Consider the following 15,213-nt stretch of genomic DNA (forward strand, 5'->3'; position numbering starts at 1 on the left):
AACACAACACTTCCACAACATGCATACACACATACATCAGCTCCTAGGGGCTTCAAACTATCCTAAACCCCAACTACAACACATTAAACATACATATACAACGTACATTGCTAAAAAACTCAACATAAACCCATAAACTCAAAATAACCTAAACATGCATTTCTACCCCATAAACCTTTATAAAACTTGTTTAAAACATAAAATGAGCTAAGGATCTACTCTTACCTCTTGGAGATCGAGAGGAGAGGCGATTTAACTCGGAGATGGGAGAAATCTCATTCCTTGGGTCTCCAAGCTCCAAAACTTGCTCTTTTTGCTCAAATATCTTCAAACCAAGATAAAACTTGTTAAAACTCGAAAGATTGGAGGAAAACATAAAAATCAACCATGGGAGAGCATGGACTCACCGTTGGCCGAAAAGGGAGAGAAAACTCGCCTGTTTCGGCTATGGAGCCCTTAAATAGGGGTTGGCCAGACCACCTTCGGCAGTCTAAAGTGCCTCGAAAACTCATGCAAGTTCGGCGGCCGAACATGGGGTTCGGCGGCCGAACCTGAGCCACTTTCGGAAGCCTAACTTGCCCCCCTAAACTATCCCACGTTCGGCGGCCGAACTTGAGATTCGGCGGCCGAACCTGGAAATGCCTCATTGGTATTTTTCATTCAAAACTTAATTTTCTTCTTACTTAAAATCATAAAATACATTAAAACATTTTATAAAAACATGATTTTACCCTTCTAGAGGTTTCCGACATCTGAAATTCCACCGGACGGTAGGAATTTCGATACCAGAGTCTAGCCGGGTATTATATATATAGAAAGGGAAAATAATAGAATTTTGTAAATACATTTAATTATTTTAACTAGTAGCAATAATATTTGAATTATAGATTGGGTAATAATTTATATTATATTAATTATCTTATTTATCACTTACAAACTCCAAATTTAGGCTATTAAAATAATGAAGAACTATTAACATAACTTCACTATTTTAAGTTCTATCAACTGCGTTATTAAAAATTATTTAAATATATGAAAAGGAGGAAAAATAGAATTTTCATATATTTGATTATTTTAACTATAAATTAGATAGTAATTTTTATTATTTTATATCGACATATATATGAAAAGGGCTATTAAAATAATTTCATTATTCTAAATTATATAAAAAATGTTTTAAAAATTAATATTTGTAATTATATTGTTGAATTTGACTTAATAATACAAAATTTGTTATATTGAAAAAAAAAAGGAATTAATGGTAAACAAAAATTATATAATAATAATAATAATGTCCTGGGGTGGGGCATGTGATTCAAATATTAAAAAAAAGCTTATTAATAGCAAAGTATTAATATACTAACAACGCAACACGTAACGCTAGAAACTCCCTCCCTCCCAACCCCAAATAATAAATTTATGTGTGTGACAAAGAAAAAGTCCGAAGCCCAACACCAGCCGCACGATTTTGCCATTTTACCATCACTCATTTTCCTACGTACACGGCCCACCCAGCCCACACCCAATTCCTTCTCCATTTACACGTTTCCCAAACCACCACATCGTCGTCTCCAATTTCTTCTTCTAATAAATTTTTTCTCACCCATTTCTTCTCTCCGATGCCATGCTTATCTGCTAATCTCTGCTCTGCCCGCCAGCCCTCGCTCTAGACCTTTGGTTAAAAATCTAACCCTAGGTTTAGAGCCAATTCTCTCCCCCCCCCCCCCCCACATCTTCAATTTCTCTTCTGATCTCTGAATAGGTTACTTTGGCATTTCGGCAGAGCATTGCATGTGGCGTTGGAGGAGGCTCTTTTCTTCTATTTCAGCACCACTACGGCGCCTTTCACTTTCACCTTTTACTATTAAGTTTCCATGGCGGCTAGGAAGGTCTGCCACTCGTTTTCCAAGACCCTCATAGAGGAGGTCCATAGATGGGGTTGCATGAGGCAGACTGGTGTCAGCTTGCGCTACATGATGGAGTTTGGCTCCAGGCCTACCGATAAGAATTTGTTGATTTCCGCTCAGTTCCTTCATAAGGAGTTGCCCATTAGGATTGCTAGGAGAGCTATTGAGCTCGAGTCTCTCCCTCATGGCTTGTCTGAAAAACCCGCTGTCTTGAAGGTAACCTCTGTTCTTCTTCTTCTTCTTCTTCTCTATTATTATTTAGTTTCCGCGGGCATATGAAATTGGGGATAGATCACACTTTGGGGTTCTTTTACGGCACTGGAAAATTATTATTTTAATTGCGCTACCGTTAGACCCCAGCAAAAAGGATTTGGATACCGTGACCATACTTAGCTTCTTTATTTTATGCTTTTTTTTTTGGAAATTAATATTATTTCATGTGATTCTGCATGTGTCCTACAAAAGTAGGAAAAATTCTTCATTTTTTATTAATTAATTAGTTCCTCAACTTTAGACCCTGCATTTTAAAGACCAAACACATGCTATTTGCCACTGCTGCAGCAAAGACTTCTGAATAAAATCATGAGGTGCATTATCAAGACAGACCCTAGAATTTCACTTTGCAAATTTGCAAGGCGGTGTTCGTTTAGCATTAGTTTTGTATGCTTTAGAAAAGTTTAATTGTAAAGCTAACGTTTTTCAATGCTCTTTTCTCGTTACCATTTGGGCATGAAATTGTGACTTCCAAGGATAATTTGTGAATGTATTGATTCTTGGATTTAAGTCCAGTCCTTTATGGGTGAACACTTATTAACCCCTTAGCTTCTCATTCTAAGGTGCGGGATTGGTACCTGGATTCTTTCCGTGATCTGAGATCCTTTCCCGATATCAAGGATACCGATGATGAGAGGGAATTTACTCAGATGATTAAAGCAATTAAGGTCAGACACAACAATGTCGTCCCTATGATGGCTTTAGGTGTTCAACAATTGAAGAAAGGCATGGATCCAAAGATTGTTTATGAAGATCTTGATGAGATTCATCAGTTCTTAGATCGTTTTTACATGTCCAGAATTGGAATCAGAATGCTTATTGGTTTGTTCTGACTTTCTATGTCTTGCAAACATATTTGATTTCTCTCTTACTTGGTCAGCATTTGCTTCCATTAAATTTCTTATATTTTTTCATTGCTGTGTCTAAACTTCCTGTATGTTGCTTCCTTTTTGGATATTCAGGGCAGCATGTGGAGTTGCACAACCCCAATCCCCCTCCTCATTGCATTGGCTGTATTCATACAAAAATGTCTCCTGTTGAGGTTGCACGAAATGCCAGTGAGGATGCCCGTGCTATTTGTTTAAGAGAGTATGGCAGTTCGCCTAATGTCAATATTTATGGGGATCCCAATTTTACATTCCCGTAAGTTTAACTTTTCACTTGGTTTGAATTTCTTCTTTTCTTAACAGTGCTTGTTACCTCCTTATTCTAATAGTCTAAAATTCCTCATCTTTGCACCTTCTTTCAATAAAATCTTATTAAATTTGGACTAGGCCTAACATACCCAAAAAAACTAGCCCAAAAACTAGCTCAAGGAGGGGGAGGAGTGCCTAAGACTCTTATAAGGGCCCATTACCCCCTGTCCTAAACCTAAACCGACGTGGGATTCAACACACCCCTCCCTTGCGTTCAGTATAAGTATAACCCAGAATTATACTGGGACGTGATATATTTATGGGAGGCCTAGTATCGAATTGGAGGTTCTGATATCATATTAAAGTTGGGTTAGGCCTAACTCATCTGAGGAGTGCCTAAGACTCTTATAAGGGCACATTAGGGGAGGAGTGCTTAAGACTCTTATAAGGGCGCATTACCCTATTCTAAACCGATTTGGGATTCAACATGTCTAAATGCTTTTTTTTTAAATAAGTTACGGACTTTGACTTGGTCAAAATTTCTCTCACAAATTTGTGGGTCTCACACTGTACGAGGGTAGCATTGGTCCTACCCAATTATTCTCTCATCTACGTGTGCATGTGTTTGTCTCAATATTTATGATCATAATTATAATTATTATTATGTCTGTTCTTATAATTTGGATTCTCCTTAAACTATATCATTTATAAAAAATTAGAGATATATATTGATCATGGAATCTTTTATTTTATAGATATTCTTTTGTTTGTAAACAGGTACGTGCCAGCACATTTGCATCTTATGGTGTTTGAGTTGGTCAAGAATTCCTTGCGAGCTGTTCAAGAGCGTTACATGGACGCGGATGATGTTGCACCTCCTGTTCGAATCATAGTTGCCGAAGGGATTGAGGATGTTACTATAAAGGTATTGGTACCTGGTTAACTACTTTAATAAACATTTCATAGTTTTTTCTTTTTTTCCACCATTACATGAGCTTTTATCAATTCGTACAAGGTAGTGGTTTACAAAGTATGGTCTACTGTCACCTTGGGATTTATCATAAAAGTATAACCATCTGTACAAATTGATACAAGTGAAAGTTTTCACATCTCATTTTTATGTGATTTCCCTTTGGTTTGACAGTTTGAAATGCTACAGTGAAGGAGCAGTGCTGAACTTAGTCTCTGATGGTATTCTAATGAGTTGGTCTTGCTGCTTTCATAGGTTTCAGATGAGGGGGGTGGTATACCAAGAAGTGGTCTTACTAAAATTTTCACCTACCTCTACAGCACTGCTAAAAACCCACTGGATGAACATGCCGATCTTGGAACAGCTGATGCAGTAACAATGGCTGGATATGGTTGTGGGCTTCCAATTAGCCGTTTGTATGCTAGGTATTTTGGAGGTGATCTGCAAGTTATCTCCATGGAGGGATATGGTGAGTTTATTTTCCTAAGATATTGAATGTGGAATCTGTTGGGCACTTATATGGCTGCTGATATTGAAGCACATATGTCAGGGATTTAGCAAATAACTTATGAGCTCTTTTTCTTTCTGGTGTTCATAACAGCAACCACATATTTAAGTAACTTCGTAAAGAAAATATTTAGTCCTATATTTATATCATTTATCCAAAAATTCGATAGTGTAACTTCCAAAATTTCAAGTAAAGTTGGACCCTGTGTGCAAATTGGGATTTGAACTTGTGGAGTTCAGCCTGTAATAGCTGTAATTATGCTTTATTTTATGATGTTTTACATATCCAAGGAGTTGGTATGCTCTACTGGGCATCTCAATGTTTGGCTTACCGTCCTTGCATTTTGCGTAGTGCACCAGAAATTCCCTTGGCCTGATGCTTGTCTTGTGAATGCAGGTACCGATGCTTACCTTCATTTGTTACGGCTGGGCGATTCACAAGAGCCCCTGCCTTGAGCGTTCCGCTCCAAAGTTGATCTGCAACTGCAATTGTCTAAGGGACTCTTGAAAGCATTGAATGGTGTTAAATCAGCAATACTGTCAAATGGCCTTTCGTTCTTGGACAGTTTTTCAATTGTTCAGTCTAACAAAATGGCACTCCTTCATGTACATACTTTAATATGCGATGTTATTTATCTGCTATCAAATCTTTCTACCTGTTATTTTTCAACCTCTTCTTTTCTTGCTCCGTTAAAATCCTATTCACACTTAAGATATTGCTAGGCCAGGCTTTGCTCTCTCTACTTAAAGCAAGCACGCAAATCTCTTCTACAATCCACCAGGAAATACCAGGACAAGCACATAAACCTGTTATATTTGCATCCAGAGCTCATGATTAATCAGAATCGTCTTGTTCATCAAATGATGACTACCCATGATAATAACCGAAAAGCTTTTGAATTTTTTATAACAGTCCTGGTTAGAGATGTATGTATAAAATAAAATTTGAAGCAGCTGAACAACAAATTTCCCCTTCTATATCTCCCGGGCCAGACGTTGCTACGGATCCAACGCATTCGCTTTCACTCTTTGGCTCTTTCTAGACTGTCGACCATGAGGCTGTGCGATGAAAAATATTAGTGCCTTCTTTCTTTGGCTCGCTTCCTAGACTGTCGACCCTTTATCTTCCACTTTTCATTTCCAGCAGGACGGTTTTGTTCTTCTATCTCTCGGACCTTACGCTTCCTGTAACATGATAAACAGCCAAGCAAGATCAGCAATGCTGTATTGAACATTTTCAAATAAAAAAGATTTGCAAGCTTGCTTATCACATGGACTTGATATCAAGCTTATTTAAGACATTAAAATGTACATTATTGCTGGATTTTGCACAATAAAGCAAACTTAAAAGTAGACAATATCCTAAACTAGCCATATTCTTTCTAGGTTAAACTATCAGCAACATGGATAAATGAGATTATTTTCTCTTGTATATGACGCAGCGGAGGACTAGCTATCTCACCTGTAAGCTGCGAGATTACGATCAGAAAGCACCTCATCTGCAATGGTTGCCTTCCTCTCCTTTTTAGTTAGCCTACCTGAATAGAAGTCTGTTGATGACTGTACAACTGTGCCAACCTGATCAATCGTCAAAAACCAAAAGCTTTGTCAATTAGGCCAACAAAATTATGAATACTACAGAGGGCACTGACACCCAGTAAAAATGAAATATAATGCCAAATCCTTATCATCACAAGTCCCATCTCTTATTTGTTACTATCGGTTTTAGATTGCCACCAAGACTTGCCTGGAAATACTTGGGCAGCGTTTTTGATTTTGAATCACCCTTTTTGTAGTGTCTCTTTGGATCAAGAGCACCCCTCAGCTGCATCACCAAGCAAACAGCAACTGAAATCAATACTGGACCACTCCCCAAAACGCAAGGAACCAAACTATTAAAATAATAGATTCTAATACACATATGGCAGAAGATAGCAAGAGTCTCATAGACACTGTATACATTGTAATTCAAGAAGAAAGCCGCAAAGAAAACTACACGGAATAAAATTGAAGGGAATATGGCACCTTAAGTAGCTGGAGATCTTTTTTCAATTCAGGCGTCATAGTAGGGGCAGGCATATCAAACCTACCACACAATTCACAAAATGCAACATTGAGGTAAGAGAACTTGGAGCAAAAATTAAACAAATAAATGGGGATGCCCAGCATACCAATCTTTGCCAAGGGTATCCTTGGCTTGACTTCTGAGTAACTTGTTAACCTTTTCAGGATCGTTGGGCGGTACAAACAGCCCGTCAACAAGCTCCTTATTGGGTTTCCACAGTGCACTGCTCTCAGGTGGGTCTTTGGACTTGGTGTTGCTAATTTTACTCCAAGATGGCAAAGGCGGCAACTTTGGCTCCCATGAGAGCCCAATCAACGGCTTCTTTCCTCCCATATTGATCCTAAATAAAGCTGAAACAAAATCACGATGTTGAAAACTAAAAGTTTCTGGTTTTGAAGAAGCAGAGAGACTTTTACGGCTATACCTGCTATCGGATCCTTGGAAGCGGCAAGCAGCGGAACAATCTGTGGATCAATGCGAACATGGAGCCAGGGTTTTTTCTTTAGGCCGGTAAAAAGGGGTTTTGGAAATTTGTGTTGGAATTTTACTGATACGACCTATTACACCCATGACACGTCTACGGTGCTATAATTTTTGAATTATTATCGGAATAAAGGTAAAATTGACACTTAAATTAATATTAGTATTATTATATCATCTCCCAATTCACATGACCACCTCACAATTTAAATATTTTGTTTGAAATTAAGAGTTTGGTATTTTTTTATATTTATAAAAATTAAAATCATAATATGATTTTACAAAATTTATTTAATTTTTTTCTTATAAAATAAATAAAGTAGAATTAAAAAATATTTTAAAATTAATAAACTTTTATATTTTATGAAATTTCAGAGTAAAATTAATAAAATTTAAGAGAGTATAAACAATGATAAATTATATAGTTTCTTATTAGTTATAACAATACAATTACTTTATATTTAATTATTATAATTTTTATGAATTGAAATGTTTAATGAATGGCAATTTTATTTTAAATATTCAAAAGCTAATTCAAAATATACGAGTACGATATGCATGTGGGTAGCAATAATTTTGGGAAATACTATTATTCATTTTTAAATTGTTGATGTGAATGACGCCTACAAAGAACCCAGGCCAGGAAGTTGCTTGCAGTTGCAGATTTGGCGCTTAGCTACTGCCCACTGTGATCTCAGTTTATTAACACCCTTTATTTTTTAATATTAATAATCATTTCCTAAGAACATCATACAATTTTAGATGACATTTTTTTTCCTTGGTATCTTAAAAATTTTTCCAATTTTACATAAAAGTCGATTTAATTTTCAAATGAAACTTTTGTAGTATAATATAATCATTTTTATAGGTTAGTGATGCAAGGAAGAATTTAGGATTTGCATGATTTGAACTATTGATTCATTCATGGACTAAATTGTTTTTACTTTTAACTCTCTCTTTGGCATATAAATAAATAAACAAACTATAAATATTTGTGCCAAGAAAAAAAAGCTATCTGCAAAAGGAGATAGGAGATGGGGAAGTTGGAGCATGACTAATTTACTTTCTTCACATGCTGAATTTACTATAATCACAACATTAAATAACTAGAGAGAGTAGGCATCTGCACAAGGTAACACAGGATGAACACTGGTTTTCAGGCTTCCATGCTTGGTCGCTGCCTGTGCCTGGCAAATGACTACAATATTTATATTCACACTTGTGCGGTCAGCAGTCCTTGACCCGAGGGGACGCTTAAATCATTTGACAGCTTTTTACATAACTGTGTTCAAATATCCAACAACAATGTGAGAAAGCTAGACAGACACAATTAAGCAGGTATGCACAAAGGAAGAAAATTATTAAGATACCTGTCTATAAACTGAAGCATCTCCATATGATTTTTGTAATTCAACTACATGAAGCGATGGACTTATTTCAAACACCTGATACAATTTCAAACATTTCCACAACTCAACATCTTCGTACATATACCTCATCAAATATAACTTGCAATTACTTCATCAAATTTCAAATACCTCTGCAGCAACATAAAGACTACGCAAACTTCTCTGCTCCTTGTTCTCTTGCACCACTTTCAACTGAAAAACGACCATAAATATTCTTTCTCAAGAAATACACCAGCACATCTCAGTAGTCTATAGTTCTAGCAACCAAGAAAAATGTTAATGTCTCAAATTAACAAAATTACTAACCTTTCCATTTTTCTTTTGTATTCGAAATCCCATCCCCCTTGCAATATCCTCTATCTTCTCAAGCAAATCCTTCAAAGAGTGATTAGATGTAAATCTGATCTTCCTCTCAGAAACATCCTAAATCGATTCAAACCAAATGTCCATACAGGTATTCTAGTCAGTTTGTATCTTTGTGAACCGGAAAATAATTAATAAATAAATAAATACATAGAGGTCAAAGCCACTGGTCCTTTCTAGTCACCTCTTTCTCAAAGAATCCTGAAAGGTCTAGACATGAGGACATTCCAATTAACTGAAAAGCATTGATGAGCACAGGCGATCCTGGACTCCTCTCCCCTTCCAATGGCTACACAAAAAGAACAATCCTTCTAGTTAAAGCAACAGAGCACTAAAAATTGAAGCAGACGGGGTTCAAATTTATCAAGATAAATATTTCTGACTCATACCACTTCTTGCATTGAGAAAGCTTCATTGTCAATGTGTATATCATCATCTTCTTCTGAAGGATCAGCAGGAGTGTAGTCCTGCTTGAACCATTCATCAGCTTCGATACCAGCCACTGTTATTCTGGTAAGTGGATTTGGATCAAGGATCCTCCTTATCATGTTTTGAGCACCTGGCGATAGCCATTTAGGTATCTGAGCTTCACCCTTGAATATCTGCAATAGGAGAAAGCATGGAAAAGAAAACCTTCTCAAAACAAAAGTTACAGGACCATGTCAAAGTTGAAGAGATAAGAGTCCTCAATACCTTTTGATATAGAACTGCAAGGTTTCTATCATCAAAAGGCAGATATCCTGTGAGAATTACATATAAAATAACACCACACGACCATATATCTGATGTGGCACCATCATAACCTCTATTTGAGAGAATCTCAGGTGCAACATAGTTAGGACTTCCGCAGGTTGTATGCAGTAACCCGTCATCCTAATATTCAGACAATTCAAAAAAGGGATCAACTACCAGAAAAAAAGAGTTTTCATCGTCCGGTTTAGAAGGAAGCATACCCTAAAATGCTGAGGTAAAGCACTAAGTCCAAAATCAGATATCTTTAAGTTTCCTTTCGTGTCAATAAGAACATTCTCTAGCTGCAAGTCGAGCACATAATCTTTCGGTTAGAAAAACATGCAAGCATGTTTAAAGAGGCTGCCATTTACATATAATTGAATGTCAAAAGTTGCTAACAAGAACCTTGAGATCCCTATGGAATACACCTTTGTTATGACAGTAACTGACACCATCAATCAACTGCTGAAAGAGTTTCCTGCCTTGAGCTTCTGAAAGCTTCCCTTTGGATGCCTGTGAGATTAAAGCAGGTAAAGAATGACAGAGACTTAAAAATGATCAGTATGAACAGAACTTTGTGAATTGCATGAAACTCTTAAGAACATTGTCGTGAACAAAGATACTTACTATTCTGTCAAACAATTCCCCTCCATTTACATATTCTAGTACCATGTAAATCTTTGATTTGCTTGCCAAGACCTGCATATTTGCCATTAAAAAAGGGGTGTCACACGATTACACAGATTCATTAGCATACAAAGAACCTAATTGAAAATGTGTAAAAGAGGAAGCTCCAAAATGGAAATTCTCAACAGGAATTTGAAAACAAAGACTAAAAATTAAAAGAAAAGGTTACTGGTTCGGTAGAACCAGGGAGAGGTGAACATTCTCTTTCTAGTGTAAATCTCATTCTTGCCAATATACTATTCTGACATGTAAATTTATCTTATGATATTTCTAGTTAAATCTTAAGGCAGGATGCTACTTCTTGCCTGTTTGAGGCCTTTCCATTAACTACCTTATCTTTAATGTCTCTCACTAAAAATTTAAAAGAAAAAAAAACAATCATCCGTGTTTGTCCAGAGCGTGATGAGGACTATGATGGAATGACGAGTGATATGGCCAAAGGAAAGAGATAAAGCTATAACCGGAAGAAAAAAAAAGGAAACAATGTTTAATCTGAAAAATCTTCTGATATTTGCCAAGAAGTAAATAGCTTTATTGAATTTTGTAAGATGATTGAAATCAGGAAGCATAGATTCCTTCCCCATTATATTTAATCAAGAGTCCAATGCAAGAAAGCATCAATTAGCCGGGGTGAAAAGCAGTTGATAAACTCAAATCTATCACTACTGAAATATAATTTATCATTTATTTGATTAGACCTTCTAATAATCCATGTAGAAATTCCGTCCATCCAATCTAATTAGCCTTATTAGAACTATCCTTTGTTAATCTTTTCCTGATCCATCATGCATCCAGTTCTGTTTCCTTTCCAAAAATATGCTACATTTTGCTCCCTCCCCTAATACGTAAGGACGCTTGAGGACAGACCACGCAATTATTTTTTCCCAGTGGCAAATGGCTCAATGAAAGTGGGGCACGCTCTAATAAATTAATAATTGATGTGCCCACCACTGTGGACCCATTCTGAAGCTCAGCTCCACCGGCGTCTGACTCTGCTCCATTCAATTATCAGTTGTGGCTTCAGACTTTGAGTTTTATGCAGCCAACGCCAATTAACGACAACTGAATTCCAGATGGCCCCGGTTCGCGTGACAAGGACCTTCCCTCCCGCACTTGCCACGCGCTGCTAGAGAAGGCCCTAACTAACGCCAAACGCAAGCCTTTCCGATCCACGCGTCAGGCTTTGACCCGAGAATTACACGAATGGGACTAATTTTTTTTAGTATTTGAAGAATTTTCCTAAAATAAATGGAAAATAAAATACAAATACAAATACGCAGTTTCCAAATAAATAAATAAATAAAGCCACAAAAATGGGCTTCATATTATCCAAGGATTGCGGTCATTATTTTGTGATTTGTGATTAAAGCGAAGCATCACCATGACATTATGGTTCCTGATAGCTTTACGTATGGAAATAAGGCAGATTATTAAAGAAATAAGCTTTTAAAAAGTAACGGGAAAGGAATCCATGAAGGAAATTACTCAAATAAGACGAGGGAACCGAGGTTACCTCATATAATCTGACAACGTTATGGTGTTTGAGTAGCTTCAAGGTGGCGATTTCCCTTTTTATCTGTAACCAATTCCCATTTAATTTATAGGAAATAACATAGAAGTAAATTGAAAAGTTGCAGAGGAAAGCAATCAGGAAAAAGAGGGGGAGAGAGAGTAAGAAACCTGATCGGTGATGTTGAGGTGGATGATCCTATTCTTCTCGAGGATCTTAACAGCGAAAGGTTGGCCGGATTCAATGTTCTTGGCTAATTTGACCTTTCCAAAATTACCTTCGCCGAGCGTCCTGCCGAGCTCATACTTACCAAGTCGCATTCCCTTAGAGTTTGGTATGGATTCAGAGAGGAGAGGGTACTGATGATCTCACTCTTCTCACCAGAAGAGGAGAGAAAGATGATTGCAGTATTAATTTATATATATAAAAATGGAAGTGGAACGTGTTTGGGTAGAGATGGAGCAGAGAGGATGGAGGAGTGGCAGGCGCATATATATACGGTGCTCAGAATGTATAACCGTTGAAACGGTAAATAGATTAACACGCGCGCTAAGTGCACAAATCATTTGTAAGTGTGTAAAGTAATTAGGAGTTGGTGTTGTCTGCACGTAAGCGCATAACTTAGTCTTGTTCCCTACCGTTTCCTTTAATCTTCATTTCCACGCACTGCTGCGTTAATTTCTAAATTAAATTAATAGTAAAATCAAATGGGCGGTTATCCTTAAAGAATAAATAAATGAGCCTATTTAACACATGTAACTTTGAAATTTCATTTAATATATGAAGTAAAGGAAAATTGTCATGTTGAAAATGATGATCCTTTTTTAAAATAAAAATAATGATTAATTTATGCTACATGTAAATAAAACCAAAAATGCCCCCACCATCTCACATGTATTAAACTTTAAATCAGTTGTATGATAATTGAGCTCTCGAATACTTCAGCTACAGCTAAGTCCGTATTGAAAAGTTCAGACCTCAACTCTATTAAAATTCAACAGTTAGATCTGCCTCACATATAAATTCAGAACTCACTTGGACAGACTAAACAGGACTCGAGTCTACATGTGAAAGACCAACTCGATTAACCTATTAGGCTCTTGGAGCAGCAGACCGCATAACATTCGGGATTGTGTCCATATGGTACCGGATGGAATTAAATGGCCGTCTAACAGAGACAGTACATTTGTACGTACAATCAGCGTAACTGTGTCAAAAAAATAAAAACGTAGAATGACGGTTACACGTCACTAGAGGATAAAAGGAAAAAGGAATAAAGAAAACAAGGGGGAGACAAACCAGACTAAATTTATCAAAATACACCTTGAACCTATTTTTTACTAGATCTGAGGACATCAATTGGTGCCGTCTGTGGGAACCGAAGGAGATCTTTTCATCATCGAAATTCTCATCTCCGTTTCACCCACTAAGTCTACATGGCCAACCACGACGAAAACCATACTAGAAATACCCTGAACGACCAGAGTTCAACTTAGGAAGGACCATAGCACTCATTCTCTAGCCCAACTATCCCATTAAACCACAGTTCTCATTCTCTAGCCCAACTGCCCCATTAAATCAACCCCTATATTGTTTAGCCCTTTATTGAGCTCAGCCGAAACCGTGTCTCGAACTATCTTATCTGACCAAGAGTTGCAAAGTATGACTGACAGGAGCGGTTGTCGAAACCGGTCAAAAATAACCTTCTTGGTTACCTACAAATACAACTGTAGACAGTGGTGAAGGATCGTATCCACAGAGAATTGATTACCTATTTATTTATCTTAATCAAGACCAATCAAACCAATTGAAAGCACAAGTGAAAGCAAGTGATTGCAAATAGAACAAAAGTAAAGTGCAAGGAAAGTAAAAAGGGGGGTTTTGAGATGATTTGATTAACAACTAATGAAAGTAATTAAAACAGCAAGTAATAAAAATAAAGAGGAAATCAATAAGAGAAAGGTCTAGTTGAAGATATGGATCCACTTTGGTTGTTTGGGTTGATCATTGAAACATGGTTATCTTGATTGATTCAATAGGTTGGTTATGGGGGTGGAAGACGCTTCTCACCACCATGTCTTTCCTTATGAACAAACTGATTAGGGAACGTCCTCTAACCAATTACTAATCAACAAATTGTCAAGGAACGTCCTTGGGCCATAGGCATCAAAACAATTGCCAATTGCATGAAGAACAAGAAAGATCCAAACCCTAACTACTCAAATGCATGAGATGATGTTAGATCATGCAATTCCTTAGTTTTTACACCAAGTGTTCTTAGATCAGAATATTTCCAGCAATTACGGACTAACAAATATCCTAATCAACAATCAATTAACTTTGCAATCAAGAATCAAGTGGCCAATTTGATCAAAACAACAAAGCAATCTTTATAATTAAGCACAATTGCATGAATATTGAATAAATCAAAAGCAAACACTTTATGTTCAGATCTCACAACCTTTTAAACAACCTTAGTTTCAACCAAACTTCAACTAGAAATGGGGTTTCAGCCACTCATGGCTGAACCAAAACAGAAAATAAAAGAAAAGAAGAAGAAAAGATGAAGAACTAAGGTGGAGGAGCCTTTGGAGAGCCTTGATCAATCCCTTGATGGAAGATTATGATTCTTGGTCTTCTTGAGGCCTTTAAATAGATCTTGAGAGGCTGCCTTTTTCCTTTTTAGTGTCCATGTATCTTTGAGTGATTGCCCCATAGTGCCCTTGAGTTTTCTTTGTGCATGTGTGGAGTTGCAAGCCCTTTTTGGTCTTTTGATTGATGTCCAAGGTGTGTCCAAGAAGATTCATGCACTAAAGAGGAAGGTGGAGCCTTGATTTGAATTTTGAATGAGCATGGAACTATGTAGGAAATATGTGATCTCCAAGATTTGGCTCATTAAATAGGGAAGAGCATGTTCAGGGGCAAGTTCGGCCGCCTAAGTTAAGTTTCGGGGGCAGGACTTTCGTCTCTGGAGCCAAGGTTCGGCGGCCGAAGGTGCCCCCGAAGGTGGGTGACTTTCGCCTCTGGACTGGACTTTAGGCCGCCGAAAGTGCCCCCGAAAGTGGGTGACTTTCGGCTTCCGAAAGTGCTTCCGAAGGTGCCCCCGAAAGTGGTTGAGTTTTGGTTTCCGAAAGTGCTTCCGAAAGTGGCTGTTTTTGGGCATTCTTGGGCACT

The 15,213-nt window shown here is 37.3% G+C and overlaps 3 protein-coding genes across 7 annotated transcripts; 1 reads left to right on the top strand and 2 right to left on the bottom strand.

Moving 5' to 3' along the window:
* The first annotated feature begins 1,544 nt into the window (after nt 1-1,544).
* On the top strand, nt 1,545-5,463 carry LOC110611773 (pyruvate dehydrogenase (acetyl-transferring) kinase, mitochondrial). Its single transcript, XM_021752240.2, has 6 exons — nt 1,545-2,123; nt 2,744-3,002; nt 3,143-3,323; nt 4,094-4,241; nt 4,542-4,755; nt 5,191-5,463. Exons 1-6 carry the CDS (start codon nt 1,875-1,877, stop codon nt 5,247-5,249), a joined length of 1,110 nt encoding a protein of 369 aa, XP_021607932.1. The 5' UTR covers nt 1,545-1,874; the 3' UTR covers nt 5,250-5,463.
* Nucleotides 5,464-5,589: 126 nt separating this feature from the next.
* Nucleotides 5,590-7,444, bottom strand: LOC110611774 (rRNA-processing protein fcf2). Of its 2 annotated transcripts, none has more exons than XM_021752243.2 (6): nt 7,283-7,444; nt 6,965-7,198; nt 6,819-6,879; nt 6,541-6,618; nt 6,256-6,371; nt 5,590-5,978 (listed from the first exon to the last, which is right to left on the bottom strand). In XM_021752243.2, exons 2-6 carry the CDS (start codon nt 7,189-7,191, stop codon nt 5,870-5,872), a joined length of 591 nt encoding a protein of 196 aa, XP_021607935.1. In that variant the 5' UTR covers nt 7,192-7,198; nt 7,283-7,444; the 3' UTR covers nt 5,590-5,869. The 2 variants fall into 2 exon arrangements, with proteins under 2 accessions (XP_021607935.1, XP_021607934.1); XM_021752242.2 differs by having other exon boundaries at nt 6,965-7,208; nt 7,283-7,439.
* Nucleotides 7,445-8,263: 819 nt separating this feature from the next.
* LOC110610543 (CBL-interacting serine/threonine-protein kinase 1) lies at nt 8,264-12,583 on the bottom strand. Of its 4 annotated transcripts, XM_021750511.2 has the most exons (12): nt 12,210-12,577; nt 12,043-12,105; nt 10,470-10,541; nt 10,248-10,355; nt 10,064-10,144; nt 9,804-9,983; nt 9,500-9,712; nt 9,295-9,399; nt 9,054-9,170; nt 8,877-8,939; nt 8,709-8,783; nt 8,264-8,620 (listed from the first exon to the last, which is right to left on the bottom strand). In XM_021750511.2, the coding sequence occupies exons 1-12, from the start codon at nt 12,357-12,359 to the stop codon at nt 8,552-8,554; spliced, it is 1,296 nt and encodes a 431-aa protein (XP_021606203.1). In that variant the 5' UTR covers nt 12,360-12,577; the 3' UTR covers nt 8,264-8,551. The 4 variants fall into 4 exon arrangements, with proteins under 4 accessions (XP_021606203.1, XP_043811174.1, XP_043811173.1 ...); XM_043955239.1 differs by lacking the exon at nt 9,804-9,983 and having other exon boundaries at nt 12,210-12,583; XM_043955238.1 differs by lacking the exons at nt 12,043-12,105; nt 12,210-12,577 and adding an exon at nt 10,861-12,031.
* Nucleotides 12,584-15,213: the final 2,630 nt, after the last annotated feature.

Source organism: Manihot esculenta, chromosome 3 (genome assembly GCF_001659605.2).
Source record: "Manihot esculenta cultivar AM560-2 chromosome 3, M.esculenta_v8, whole genome shotgun sequence".
Lineage (NCBI taxonomy): Eukaryota > Viridiplantae > Streptophyta > Magnoliopsida > Malpighiales > Euphorbiaceae > Manihot > Manihot esculenta.